The following is a 14,723-nucleotide window of genomic DNA, read 5'->3' on the forward strand; positions in this document are numbered from 1 at the left end:
TAATTAAAAATTTGGAGACTTCCAGTGTTGACCACGGAGTGCGTGGTCACATAGAGGGCAGCTCCTCCTTAAAGCCACAGAAAAGAGCCAATTTTACCCAATACTGGGTGGAATTTTGATGAAAAGACGTAGGGGAATGTTGTTGGAGCAGTTTTCCCTGGGAGTGGTGTGCCTGCTGGTTACCAGACCCGGCAGAAAACAGATTTGGCTGAAAAGATGGAGCAAACTTGTGCTGCAGCAAGAGCAACAACCACTTTAAACATGCAGGTGGGGGAAGGACTGATGCAAGCTGGAAGACTTCAATTGACTTGATGGCCTTTATTAAAGCTGTTTATGTTTATGTTTAACATTTAATAAAGGAGCATAAACTGGGGAGAACTGAGTGGACAGAGGAAACAAATGCAGAAGGATCACGCAAAGGCAACTGAAGTGGCAGCACCCCTTGAAGAGATCTTTGGAACGGGTGGAGAAGTGTTTGGAGGTGCAGAGGTCGCAGATTCGGGAGATTGAAAGAGTGATCTCGGGCCACAGCGATCATGTGATGACTCTGGAGGTGGAGGTAGGTCTCTTAGGAGACCTCTTTAAAACGCTGAAGGCAAAATGGAGGAGCAGGAGAATGTCTCGAGAAGGCAGAACCTGCGAATAGCGGGCCTGCCTTTATGAGTGGAAGGTGTAAGTGCCACAAGGTACATTTCAAAGATGCTGGTGGGGCTGGTGGCAGAAGGGGTGCTGATAAGGCGCCTGAATTGAACCGAGCGCATAGGTCCGAGGCAGAAGCTCAGAGCTGGGGAGCCGTTGCAGGCAGTGATTGTGAGGCTGCACAAATTTGAAGAGAAAGAGAAGATTCTGTGATGGGCTAGGGAAAACATACCTGCGGCTGGAAGGGGAATAAGGTCCAAATTTATCAGGACATTGGAGCCGAGTTGGCCAAGTGACGGGCAAGCTTCAACAAGGCCAAGGCGGTACTGTATCGGCGAAATTATGGGTGAGGTTTGGAGGCCGGGAGTATTATTTCAAGACCCCAGAAGCAGTTGAAGACTTCATTTGAGGAGCATAAACTGGGGAGAACTGAGTGGACAATGCTTGGGGACCGGAGTGCCGGCACTGTGTAATGGATGGGAGCATGTTTGAAGTGGAGGTAGGGATTGGGGAATGTTCATCTTTTTTTTGGGGGGGGGGGGGGGGGGGGGGGAGGGGTTTACTGTTGGGATTGTAAGGGGTGGAAAGTTTATGTGGGTTTGAAAGTTCCCGTCTCCCCCTCCTATTTTCTGGGACTGTTTATGTTTAACATTTATTCGTTTGCTTTTGGTGAAGGCTGCCTAGAGTTCAGGAGAAGTCTTTGTTTGGTGGGGAGGATAAGGTCAACAGGGAGCCTTCATCCTTGAGTTGAGGAGTGGGGGGGTGGAGAGGGAGGGGGAGGTCATTGGGAGTTGCCTTTGGGCAGGGACGGCCATACTAGCAGGCTATGCTAGTGAACGGAAGTGAGATGGTGGGGGAGAAGACAGAGAGGGGTGGCTGGGGGGGAAGGGGGGAAAGGTGGGGGGTTGTTGCGACGTGGCAGGGGGTGAGAGATGACATGGTCATCTGGGATGGGCTAGGTATAGGGTGGAATTAAGGGGGCGGGAGTTAAGTGGGGAAGATGACAGATGGTAGACGGGATTAGAGGCGCAAACCTCCGGTAAGGCTGGTAACTTGGAACATCCTGGGACTGAATGGGCCGGTTAAAAGGTCATGGGTGCTCGCGCACCTCAGGAGCTTGAAAGCAGGGGTGGTTTTTCTGCAGGAGACGCACCTCTGTGTGAAGGACCAGGTTAGGTTAAGGAAGGGGCGGGTCGGGCTGGTTTTTCAGTCAGGGTTTGTTTCAAAATTGAGGGGAGTGCCGATTTTAATTAGCAAAAAAATGGGATTTGTGAGGGCAAAGCAGGTGAACGATCTGGATAGGAGTTATGTGATTATGAGTGGGGTATTGGAAGGGACACCGATGGTGTTGATAAATGTGTAAGCCCTAAATTGAGATGATGTGAGTTTTATGAGGGGGTTGCTGGCAGCAATCCCAGATTTCACCATGCACCAGTTGACCATGGGAGGAGAATTTAACTGTGTCCAAGAGCCGAGGGTTGATTGGTCGAGCCCCAGGTCAATGGGTAGGGTACGAATGGCAAGGGAGCTGGGGGGGGTGAGGGGTTTATGGAGAGGATGGGTATGGTGGATCCATGGCGCTTTCCGAACCCAGGGGAAGGGAGTATTCTTTCTTTTCACACATCTATAAGGTGTATTCGAGGATTGATTACTTTATAGTGAGTCAGGAGATTTTGGTTGGGGTGGAGGAGGCAGAGTATGCGGGGATAGTTATCTCGGACCACGCAGCCCACTGGCTGGAGATTTTGTTTAGATCGGGATGAGAGCAGACGCCGGGGTGGATGTTTGACTCGGGGTTGTTGGCGCATGGAGGTTTTTGTGATAAGGTGTGGGCGGCGATGAAGGAGTATGTAGAGTTGAATCAGAATGGGGAGGTTTTGGCAGCTATTTTTTGTGAAGAACTGAAGGCAGTGGTCCGGGGGGGAAATTAATTTGTTTAAGGCCTGTGTGGATAGGGCAAGGAGGGAGAAACATGACCCTCTGTAAGCAAGATAGTGGAGGTGGACAGGGAATATTTGTGGGTGCCCACCCTGGAGGGACTGGCAAAGAGGAAATAGTTGCAGGGGCAGTTTGACAGGCAGACAACAGTGAGGGCAGTAGGGCAACTGCGTAGGGCAAAAAAGGTGCAATATGAGTATGGGGAGAAGGCGAGCCGCATGCTGGCGCACCAGCTGCGGAAGCAGGCTGCGTCCAGGGAAATATTGGAGATACAGATTGGGGATGTGGTGTCAGAGCCAGGGAAGATAAATGAGGAATTTAGAGAGTAATACCAGGGACTTTATGAGGCAGATCTGGGAGGAGAGGAGGGGGACATGGGGCGGTTTCTGGACAAGCTGGCATTTCCCCAGGTGGAGGAAGCGAAGTGGCAGGCGTTGGAAGAGTCCCTGGGGCTGAGGGTGGTGCTGGATAGTATCAGGGGTATGAAGTCGGGGAAGGCCCTGGGCCGGATGGGTACCAGGCGGAATTCTATAAGGAATTTGCAACGGACCTCGCACCACATCTGTTGGGGGCGTTTAATGAAGCACTGGAGAAGGGGCAGTTGCCAGAGACAATGACGCATGCAGTAATCATACTAATCCCGAAAAAGGGGAAGAACATGGTGGAATGTGGGTCCTCGGGGCCCATATCACTATTGAACACAGATGTGAAAGTATTGGCTAAGTTGTTGGCGGGGAGGATGGAGGATTGTGTCCCTGGGGTGGTTGCAGAAGATCGAGCAGGCTGCCCGCGAGTAATATAAGATGGCTGTTGAATGTGGTGATGAATCCGTCGGGGGCACCGGTACCGGAGGTGGTGATGTGCATGGACGCGGAGAAAGCATTTGATCGGGTGAAGTGGTGGTTCTTGTTTGAGGTTTTGGGAAGGTTTGGGTTTGGGCTGACATTTGTGGCATGAGTGCGGTTGCTGTATGTGGCACCAAGGGCGAGGGATAGGTTTAGGTATTTGGGGATTCAGGTAGCGAGGGAATGGACGGGGCTCCATAAGTGGAACTTCGCAAAGCTGGTGGAGGAGGCTAGGGAGGATCTTAAGAGGTGGGATACACTGCATTTAACATTAGCAGGGTGGGTTCAAGTGGTCAAAATGAATATTCTGCCAAGGTTTTAGTTTATCTTTCAAGCTCTCCCGATCTTTATACCAACAGCCTTTTTTCAGAAAATGAGCACGATCATTTCTGGCTTTGTATGGGCAGGAAAGGTGCCGAGGGTGGGGAGGACACTGCTACAGAGGCAGACGCAGCGGTGGGGAGGGCGGGTTTGGCATTGCCAAACTTGCTTCATTATTATTATGGAGAGGAGGAAGGCTGAAGTCTTGACCTTTGCCTCTCTGATTGCACAGCGGCAAATTTTGCTGGAGTGGCGGTCAGCATCTCCACCGGGAGTAATGGCTTGATTGGGTGGCCTGCGTGACTTCCTGCAATTAGAGAAACTAAAGTATGAGTTAAGGGGCTCTTCAGGGGGTTTGAAGAAAGGTGGGGATGTTTGTGACTGTGTTTGAGGGGCTGTCGTCGCGGGGGAGGGGGTGAAAAAGGGGAAAATCTGTACAGACTGTATGGTTGATTGTTGGGAAGTATGTTTCCCGGGGTGTTTATTTTCTGTAACCTGTTTTGATACATGTTTGTAATAAAATACATTTTTAAAAAAATAATAACTTTGAACTGCACCAATTGTAATTATTAGCAAACATGGCTCCAATTTTTTTATATAAGGTGCCAAGAAAACCATGGAGCTTAATGATAAGTTGAATTATTTTCTGTGGAGCTGGTAGGTTAGGGTTAGGTGGGAGGGTTAACTCTAATCCTAACCCAAATGCAAAATTGCTGTCCACGATGCCAGGAAATTCCCTGCCCGTCTTCAAATCATGCTGTGGGCGGATGGATGAAAGCTTTACCATTTTAATGTAATAGGGGTACTATTATTCACTGATTAGCAGTGATAAGGGGTTCACAAATCCCTTTGAATTTGCTGCCACCTCATGCAAGAGGGCCATTACCAGGGGGAAGAAAATGTCCACAAGAGGCCTTGATTACATTGGGCTACCATTGGAAAACAGAGTCAGATGGAGCATATATCTACCACAATCAAAGACAGCTTTTGGTGAGTGACAGGTGTAAGAAAAGTATACTGAGCTTGACCAGAACGAATGTGAAGAAATGTGGTTATTTCAAGATATTGCCACATGATTCCTTTACCAGAAATCTACTTCAATATGAACTGAGGCTGTACATCTGAAAGGTAATTGGTGGGGTGAGCTACCTGTTCTTCAGTAAAGTACTGCCATTTGAAAAGAATCTCTTGCAACAGTACCCAGCGCTCCTCGGTCCATTTGCATATCGCTGCCCATCTCTCGCCAAGAACCTGCAACACCAACAGATTATTGCAGAAAATTATTTTTAATAATGAATATTTCAAGGTTAAGCTGTTGCCCTAATTCTAGGCGTTTCCAACATAGACAGAATCCCATCAGAAACATCGCTAAGGCCTCAGATTTGCTCTGTTGTTTTGGGGGGACTTAAACATAACTCTCTACCATAACTGGTAGCACTCCACCAGAACGGGCAAATATTCCGCCTTCACCTCAATACATTATCTCTCAGCTTTCTGTGGGAATTTTCAGGTGTCTCATTTGGAGCACAACCTCTCCCTACCCCCAAACAAGGCCAATAACATGGTGGAAGAAAGGCTAAGGTGAGCAGTTCTTCCTAGTTTAAGGAGGCTAGAGACCCCACAATGTTGAGACATTCAGATCCCATAAGGCAAAAGTGAGTCCCAACATGTAGTGGATGGAGGGACATGGGTTTTGACATCCAGGCTAGGATTATGGGTTGGAACACTGAAGATATAAAACGAAATACTTTTAAGATGCTTTCCTTAAATGTTTAGAAAACAGCACTCACACTTAGCTGCTGTGGCTACAATTTATGCTTTCCCACTGAAAGCAAAATTTGGCGTCTCCAATCTTCCACCTGCATTTCTCAGGTTATAGATGCACCTGCACCATCATCCTCCCTACTCCCATTCGCTCAAGTACCATCAAAGGTATACCCCCACATGCAAACTCCATAGTGACAACAGCAGAGTTCTACTCTTGCTTATACATTTAAGAAAAAGTGAAAAGTACCTTGACTTAGTCATTTTATTGGTGCAATTGTATTTGTAGCTGAATGGGTAATGGAGTGGATAGCGTAGTCAGAGGTCGAACAATAATGGGATAAACAAGACATTAAGGGTGTTTGCTTAATACATTGCTTGTCTCTTTCATTCAGGTGTTAAAAGTGGAGCTACAAGTAGGAAACTCTTATCTTGATCTCTGTGGTGGGGAAGTTGCTGGAATTAATCATTAAGGGGGGGATGACTGAATATTTGTAAAGACATAGCTCAATCCACCATTGTCAGCACGGTTTTATGAAGGGTACATCATGCTTGACAAACTTGCTTGAGCAGAGGCTGAGCTTTACAGAAAGCAGAGGAAGGGGATAAATGGGTTCTCTGGCTGGTGAATTGTAACTAGCAGGGTACGGCAGGGGTCAGACCTTGGACCTCAACTGTTTATAATCTATATAAATGATCTGCAAACAGGGACAGAGTGTAACATAGCAAAATTTGCACTGAAAACAGAGAAGCAAATTATTATCTGTGGTGAATGTATTCACCATAATGTGTGCATGATACCATAACCTGTAACCTGTGACCTGGAAGTGGTGATATGAACTGCTTCCAGGTACTGTAACCCCGGTATGGCTCCGCCTCTGGCTCCGCCCACATCAGGGCCATATATAAGCCGTCCTCTTGTGGGCGGCATTCATCCGTACTACTGACTCTGGCTAGGCAAGTTCATGACTAATAAAGCCGACTGTTCACTTGCTCTCTCTGCATGACTGTGAATTGAAGGTATACCAATTTATTAGTCATAGACAGCACTATGGAAACCGCTCTAAAGCCAGACAGGCTCGAACTCGACGCCCGTACATCCGGAGCCAAGGAAATATTCGAACATTGGCTCCGATGCTTCGAGGCCTACCTCGACGACTCCACAACGCCTCCCACAGAGACTCTCAAGCTGCGACTCCTCCACACCCGGGTGAGCCATCGAATCTCTGTAATGATCAAAAAAGCGGCCACGTACGAGGCGGCAGTCGCAACTCTGAAGGCACACTTCGTGAAGCCCGTAAATGAGGTGTTCGCTAGACACCTCCTCACTACTCGCCGTAAACGTGCCGGATAATCGCTGGACGAGTACCTCGAAACTCTGACTCTACTTGCGAGGAACTGCAGCTATCGAGATGTGACGACGGAGGAACGTATAAACTCACAGATCCGGGACACCTACAAGGCGGGGGTCCGCTCGAACTATATCAGGCAGCGCCTGCTGGAAAACGGGACCTCCGACCTGCGGGAAACAGTAAAGCTAGCGACCTCACTGGAGGTGGCCGACCAGAACCTCAACGCATTCCCCGCGGGCCTGCCGAACCCCTTGTGGATGGCCTCGTTGCGACCCCCGTCAGACCCGACTACATCGCAGGGTGTGCCGCGTGTCTGCCAGCCCAGCCTGGGAGACCGCAGTGCTACTTCTGCAGCGCTGCCCAGACCGCACATAAACGTGCAGCGATTGTGGGGAAAAGGAGCACTTTGCTAGGGTCTGTCTGGGCCGGTCTAAGGCCCAGAAATCGAAAGCACACCAGGCTCGACCCATGGACTCGCAGCCCCACAGACCCCGCAATGCGGCTGCGTGCCTGCCCGGAACGCCCCCATCAGATGCGTCATCGGCAGCGTGCGGCTCGTGAGGGCCGCCATCTTGGTCATGTGCGATTCATGGGGGCTGCCACCTTGGCCACCGGCCCCAACACCGACCGACACGTGCGACCGATGGGGGCGGCCATCTTGATCACCATCTTCGTCCAAGCCCGACACATGCAACTCATGGGGGCCGCCATCTTGTGACTCCACCGACCACACAGACTACCCGCAGCTGGGTGCAGTCACCCTCGACCAGCCACAGCCAAAACAGCTGAAGAACTCCATGATGGTCGTCAGGGTCAACGGGCATGAGATCCCCCTGCCTTTTCGACTCCGGGAGCATGGAGAGCTTTGTCCACCCCGACAGGGTAGGGCACTGCTCCCTGTACACCCACCCAGCTTCCCAAACAATCTCCCTTGCCTCCGGGTCCGATTCAGTTCAGATCCAGGGGTACTGTGTTGCCAATCTCGTGATGCAGGGCGCAGAGTACGCTCTACGTCTTCCCCCACCTCTGTGCCCCACTACTGCTCGGATTGGACTTTCAATGTAACCACCGAAGCCTGACCCTACAGTTCAGCGGACCCTTGCCCCCCCTCACGGTGTGCAGCCTCACGACCCTCAAGGTCTTCCCCCTTCACTCTTTGTGAACCTCACTCCTAATTGTAAGCCCATCGTCACCAGGAGCAGACGGTACATTTCGCTGAACATGATGTTTATCAAGTCGGAGGTCCAGCGACTGTTGAGTGAAGGGATCATTGAGGCCAGCAACAGCCCCTGGAAGCGCAAGTGATGGTCGTCCGGACCGGGGAAAAGTATCGGATGCTTGTGGACTGCAGCCAGACAATTATCCGATTCACGCAACTCGATGCGTACCCCATCCCCCGCATAGCAGAGATGGTCAACAAGATCGCACAGTACCGTGTGTTCTCCACAGTCGATCTGAAGTCGGCCTACCACCAGCTCCCAATCCGGAAGAGCGCCACTACACTGCTTTTTCACTTCTTCAGAGTCCCCTTCGGCGTCACTAACGGTGTCTCGATCTTTCAGAGAATGATAGACCGAATGGTGGACCAGTACGGTTTGCGGGCTACATACCCGTACTTGGACAATGTGACCATCTGCAGTCAGATGACCAGCAGGACCATGACGCCAACCTCCAGAGGTTCCTCCAGGCCGCCCAATCCCTCAATCTCACATACAACAAGGAAAAATGTGTCTTCCGTACTACCCGACAAGCCATTCTCGACTATATCATAGAGAACGGAGTCCTAGGGCCCGACCCTGACCGCATGTGCCGCCTCACAGAACTCTCCCCTCCCGCAGCCTCAAGGCCCAAAAACGATGCCTGGGGCTGTTCTCCTACCACGCCCAGGGGGTCCCCAACTATGCGGACAAAGCTCGCCCACTTATTCAAACAACCACTTTTCCCTGACCGATGAGGCCCGCGCGGGCTTCAGCCGCATCAAGGCTGATATCACCAAGACCGCCATGCACGTAGTGGATGAGTCCATCCCTTTTCAAGTAGAGAGCGAGGCGTCAGACGTCGCACTGGTCGCCACACTCGGGCAGGCCAGTAGCATTTTTCTCTAGGACCCTCCACACTTCCGAAATTTGACACCCCTCGGTTGAGAAGGAGGTACAAGCCATAGTGGAAGCCGTGCGGCACTGGAGGAACTACCTAGCCGGTAGGAGGTTCACCCTCGTCACCGACCAACGATCGGTAGCCTTCATGTTCGACTACGCACAACTGGGCAAAATAAAAAATTATAAAATCTTGAGGAGGAGGATCGAAGTCTCCAACTACAACTACGATATCAAGTATCGTCCTGGGGAGCTCAACGAGCCTCCAGGTGCCCTGTCCCGCGGCACATGTGCCAGCGCACAAGATGACCAACTTCGGGCCATCACAATGACCTCTGCCACCAGGGGGTCACCTGGCTTATCCACTTTATTAAGGCCCGCAATCTTCCCTTCTCCTCTGAGGAGGTCAAGGCCAAGACCAGGGACTGCCAAGTCTGCGCGGAGTGCAAACTGCACTTCTACCGGCCAGACAAGGCCCGCCTGGTAAAGGCCTCCCGGCCCTTTGAGCGCCTAAGTATTGACTTCAAAGGGCCCCTCCCCTCCACCAACCAGAATATATATTTTCTCACCGTTATCGATGAGTACTCCCGCTTCCCCTTCGCCGTCCCCTGCCCCGACATGACCTCAGCCACTGTAATAAAGGCACTGCACAGCATCTTCACGCTGTTCGGTTTCCCTGCCTATGTCCACAGTGACCGGGGCACATCGTTCATGAACGATGAGCTGCATCAGTACCTGCTCAACAAAGGCATCGCCTTGAGCAGGACTACGAGCTATAACCCGCAGGGAAACGGGCAGGTGGAGAGGGAGAACGCAACGGTATAGAAGGCCGTTCTTCTGGCCCTTAGGTCAAGAAGTCTCCCCATCTCCTGCTGGCAGGAGGTCCTCCCTGACGCCCTCCACTCCATCAGATCGCTCCTCTGCATGGCCATGAATGAGACCACTCACGATCGTTGGTTTATCTTTCCCAGGAAGTCCATCTGCAGGGTCTTGCTTCCATCTTGGCTGAAAACTCTGGGACCAGTCCTTCTCCGGAGGCACATGAGGAGCCATAAGACCAATCCCCTGGTCGAGAGGGTTCAGCTGCTGCACGCCAACCCCCAGTACGCTTACATCGCGTACCAGGACGGACGACAAGATACGGTCTCCCTACGGGACCTGGCGGCAGCTGGGTCTTTTGCCAATGCGCCCTCCCGCCTACAACACTCCTCCCCGCTGCCCACCACCACTCACAGTGCCCCATACGCCCCCCTGGGTCTCCTGTGTTGTCCCGCGTCGACACTGCCGCCACCCATCGGCCCCCACCATACCCCTTCACCCCAACCATCTCCGACACCCCGGACTGAGGCTCAAGCTCCAGACACAACGCCCCTGGAGTCACCACCTGCGACAACTGTGCCCGCCGCACCGTCAGAGCTGCGGAGGTCGAAGAGAACGATCCGGCCTCCAGATAGACTGAATATGTCATGACCCCACGTCACCCCCTGCTGGACTTGAATTTTTAACAGGGATGAATGTGGTGAATGTATTCACCATAATGTATGCATGATACTAACCTGTAACCTGGAAGTGGTGATATGAACTGCTCCTTGGCACATTTCCACCACTGGGAACGTTTCCCATGGTGATCTGGCATGAGGATCAACTACCTGCTGCAAAGAGCAGGCAGGAAATTTGCATAGTTAAGAGCCTAATTAGGGGCCATAAGAAGTACTTGGCATAATTTTACCTGTGGTGAGGTAGTCCCCCACTGTGTGGGGCAGTCATCAGTTCATGGACTGTAAGCTTGGAGGCAGCTTATTAGGAAGTGGTACCCGGGCACTGGTTTGGCTCATGGCAAGTGCACACTCAGGAGCCCCATTAAGTCCTAACACCGGGTGCAGAAGCTCATGGTAAAATCCTGCTCTTTAATTCTGATTCTCTTTTCCCCACAGTGACCTGCTGAGTATTTCCAGTATTTTTTGCAGATATTCTACAGTCTCAGTGGATGACTACCTGAATTGCCTGCAATGGTAGTGAGCCACACTAACCAAGCATTCTCCTGGTTCAGTTCCGGAAATGCATAATGCCAATGTCAGTGCTTCACATTATCCCAAGTTTCCTAAAATGAGCCAGTAAGTCAATGTTTCCTGACCAAAATCAGGACAATGTGACATGATCTGTTCCTTCTCAAAGACACCCTTGAATATCTTACAGTTCTCTTTTGTGCATGCATGAAGCTTGTGCATGTGCATAATCATATCCGTCTCACACTGCCTCATGAATAGCACTTAGTGGCCAAAGGAATAGGAAAAGGAGCTCTCCACACTGACCTTGTATATATCAACTGTCAGTTTTCCATGCCCAGAGCTGACATTCACAGAGATGCGTTAGCATTCACTGTCAAAATGACGAGCTCATAGTGAAATTGCACCAAGTGACATAATAGAACTTCAAACCTTCTGGGAGATATACTGTTGAAGCTTATCATGTAAATTATGCTGAAAAAACTAAGGAATACAATGTACATCAAGGGCAGATAGGCAACACAGACTAAGATGATGTACTGGAATGAAGTAAAATATACAGCCAAGGAGCGGATATCTACCTGTCAATCTGAAGCTTTTGTTTGTTGCTCTAAATGACAGTGGAAATTGGAGGGGGCGGGGATCGACAATGACCATACAAAACAGCAAAATAAACCATTGATTCTTTCTGAAGCTGCCTTCATGGACTTATTGAGCAGGATTATATTTGAACATACATGGGTTTTTCAGAACATACTTATCGCTTCTATCCACAAAGCAAGATGTTATAAGTTTTCATTTCTTTCTACAAACCATGTCGGGCTCAGTATAATCTGATACTCCCACAAGTGGATTCCAGATTTTAATTGAATCCATTGAAATTAAGTACATACAAGCGGAGGTCATTGATTGCATGGTTTCCTGAACACATATGAAGAGACACCGACACAATTGGAGTGGATTCAAGATATATATAATCTACATCTGTAATGTTTCACCCTCTGAATAAATGTATCCCAAGACTGGCTTTGCATTCTTCCTTCACCAACTGGCAATCTGGAGTACAACATCAGAACTCAAATTCTAATGCTGATTAAAACATTGCCTAAGATATGCAACAATGCTCCCTCTTGCTACAAACTGCAAATGCCACCAGGTGAAATTGTCCAATTTTTTGATAAGCACAACTGATGGAACACAAAAGTAAATCAAGGTTGATGACTACAATACAATGTATAGAATACAAATGGCTGAACAAAAGAAGAGACACTGACACAAAATTCCAAATACTTTTGAACCTCTTGTATAATGCTACCCACAATAGCAAAACATGCTTCTTTTCCAAATAACTGACTAAATATCCATTTTTTCATCTCATTTCATTTTGGATCAGTGATCACTATTTTAATCACAAGATTTGCATTCCTGCAGCCATTTCTCAACTTTTTGGGAATTCTGGATCGAGGTTTCAAAATTTTGGCTACTCCTGACAACTGCCTCTGCTAAGCTCAAGTTAACCAAGTTATCTTGAGCTGTGAACGATCATGAGCCAACTAACTTTTGTCTTAAGGGGAAAACTGCATATTGTTCACACAGGGAATGCTGAGACAGGTTGTGGCTATGTATGATTGTACAAGTTCCAGAGAAAACTCATTTGCATTGCTTTTATGATTTTTCTGAAACATTGGAATTCTCACACCTGACACAACCCTCCAACAAGAGACTGAAAACTGTCAATGCATCGCTAAAACGTGGACTTTATCTGAGATGTGTACTCTAGTTCCAGGATCCCAATAATATTGAATTGGAAAATCAGTAAACTTAATGTCCTCATCAGGAAAGTTAGGGCAAGTTTTCCACTGTGAAATGAAACTTTCCATATTATGTCTTTGTCAATTAATTGAATGACATTTTAAGGGATGGTGGTCTGTGTGTTTGCTTTGGGCATTTCCAAAATACTTTACTGATCCATTAACAGAATATACTATGTTGTTTGTAGACTCTCCTGGAAATCTAGTGTGCAATACTTATTATTGTAAGCAATGAATTAACAAGTGTGTATGGTTGTGGGTGTTTCGGTACACTATAATGTATCTTTTCAATTGTTTATCAATTGTATTTAATTGTGTGTAGGTGGAGGACATTAATTGGGTCTCACTTGAACAGACATAAAGAGACACTAACTCAAACTAGGGTGTAATTAAGTCCGGAGGCACATGCTTGCAATGCTTCACACTGTAAATAAATATCAAATTGAGTAAAGATTGGTTCAGATACTAGCCTAACTGATATATAGTAGGAAACCTTGAAGGCCATTCGTAGTCATCTCAATTGTTTATTCATATTAGCACCTAATCTGCCAGCAGACAGTGTTTTAGGGGCAGCACAGTGGCGCAGTGGGTTACCCTGATGCCTCACAGCGCTGAGATCCCGGGTTCGATCCCAGCTCTGGGTCACTGTGTGTAGTTTGCACATTCTCCCCGTGTTTGTGTGGGTTTCGCTCCCACAAGCCAAAGATGTGCAGGTTAGGTGGATTGGCCATGCTAAATTGCCCCTTAGTTGGGAAAAAAAAATGAATTGGGTACATATGGAGTGCACTAGAATGATTGGGAATAGGTTGATTTGATATTAGTTTCAGACTAGTTCGGCACAACATCGTGGGCCAAAGGGCCTGTACTGTACTGTACAGTTCTATGTTCTATGACAAGCAGTGAAAAATTCTTTAATATTTCTAGGCTTCCATTAACTACAGCAAAAATTCAGTGGAAGCTGCGTTTCTGGTGTTTTGTACCTGCACCATTACAGTTCTATTTCATGGTCCACAATTTTGAAAAGTGCAATCGGAGGCCTTCTTCTTGCCTTAAATGAGATTTAGGGCCACTTATTATTTAACTAATTGTATGATTTAGCTATGGTACCTGTATACATTAGACCTGCTGTGTTATTCTAATTAACTTTTGAGGGTATTACCAATTAGAGATAATCATAATATGCAACTATTTCAGAATAATTTATTTTTACTTCAAAGGCAGAATCAAAAAAAGACTTTACGATTCTGGAAATCTAATTTTTAAAATTTACAAGAAAAAAATTAGTTTCCTTATCCCCTGAGGAAACAAAGCTCACATCTTCAACGCTCAGCATCACCGTCAGAGATTTCTAATCCACAACCGTATCGAACATTTTTGTTGCACACTCCATGATGGGATATTGAACAGCCCAAAATTACAAAAAAAAACATTTCACATTGAACTCTCAATTTAATTCCACATTGGCTTCCAGTTCTCAGAGACAATCAAATTGACTTAATGCTGATCCCCAAAATACTGGAATCCCAATTATAAAAATGCAATTTAATTTAACTCAAGTCACCATAATGCAGTGACTCGGGTTAGAAGTTTAAATTCAGGGCTACTCTCAATTTGTCACCTTTTTCTTATTTCTGGGTTGACATGTATTAATATTTACAGTCTATGGTTACACTTGAAGATAGCCACGTGGGTGAGGGTACAGCCTGTGTTGATGGAGTTGAATAACAGCCTTAGTCTTCACCTTCAAAGGAACCAGGGACAAACATTACAACTAAATATCTTAATTGTGTGCTTCCTCTTGCTGATGATTTTCAGGGCAATTTTCCTCTTTAGCACATGATTTCAATGGAAATTAAGATCCTGCAAGGTTTCTATAACAGGTAATTGATAAGGTGGCAAGATGAGAATGATCCCCTTCACTCATCGGCTGGGATTCTCCACTGCCCGGCGG

At 47.9% G+C, this 14,723-nt stretch overlaps 1 protein-coding gene across 10 annotated transcripts in view; it reads right to left on the minus strand.

Annotated features, from left to right (window-relative positions):
* dmd (dystrophin) overlaps positions 1 to 14,723 on the minus strand; it is a 2,667,466-nt gene that overhangs the window by 1,685,084 nt on the left and 967,659 nt on the right. For all 10 annotated transcript variants that reach the window (XM_038802261.1, XM_038802266.1, XM_038802267.1 and 7 more), the window contains one exon: positions 4,893 to 4,994. In XM_038802261.1, the coding sequence (XP_038658189.1) occupies positions 4,893 to 4,994 (102 nt within the window). The remainder of the gene's footprint in view (positions 1 to 4,892; positions 4,995 to 14,723) is intronic.

Source organism: Scyliorhinus canicula, chromosome 7 (assembly GCF_902713615.1).
Source record: "Scyliorhinus canicula chromosome 7, sScyCan1.1, whole genome shotgun sequence".
NCBI lineage: Eukaryota > Metazoa > Chordata > Chondrichthyes > Carcharhiniformes > Scyliorhinidae > Scyliorhinus > Scyliorhinus canicula.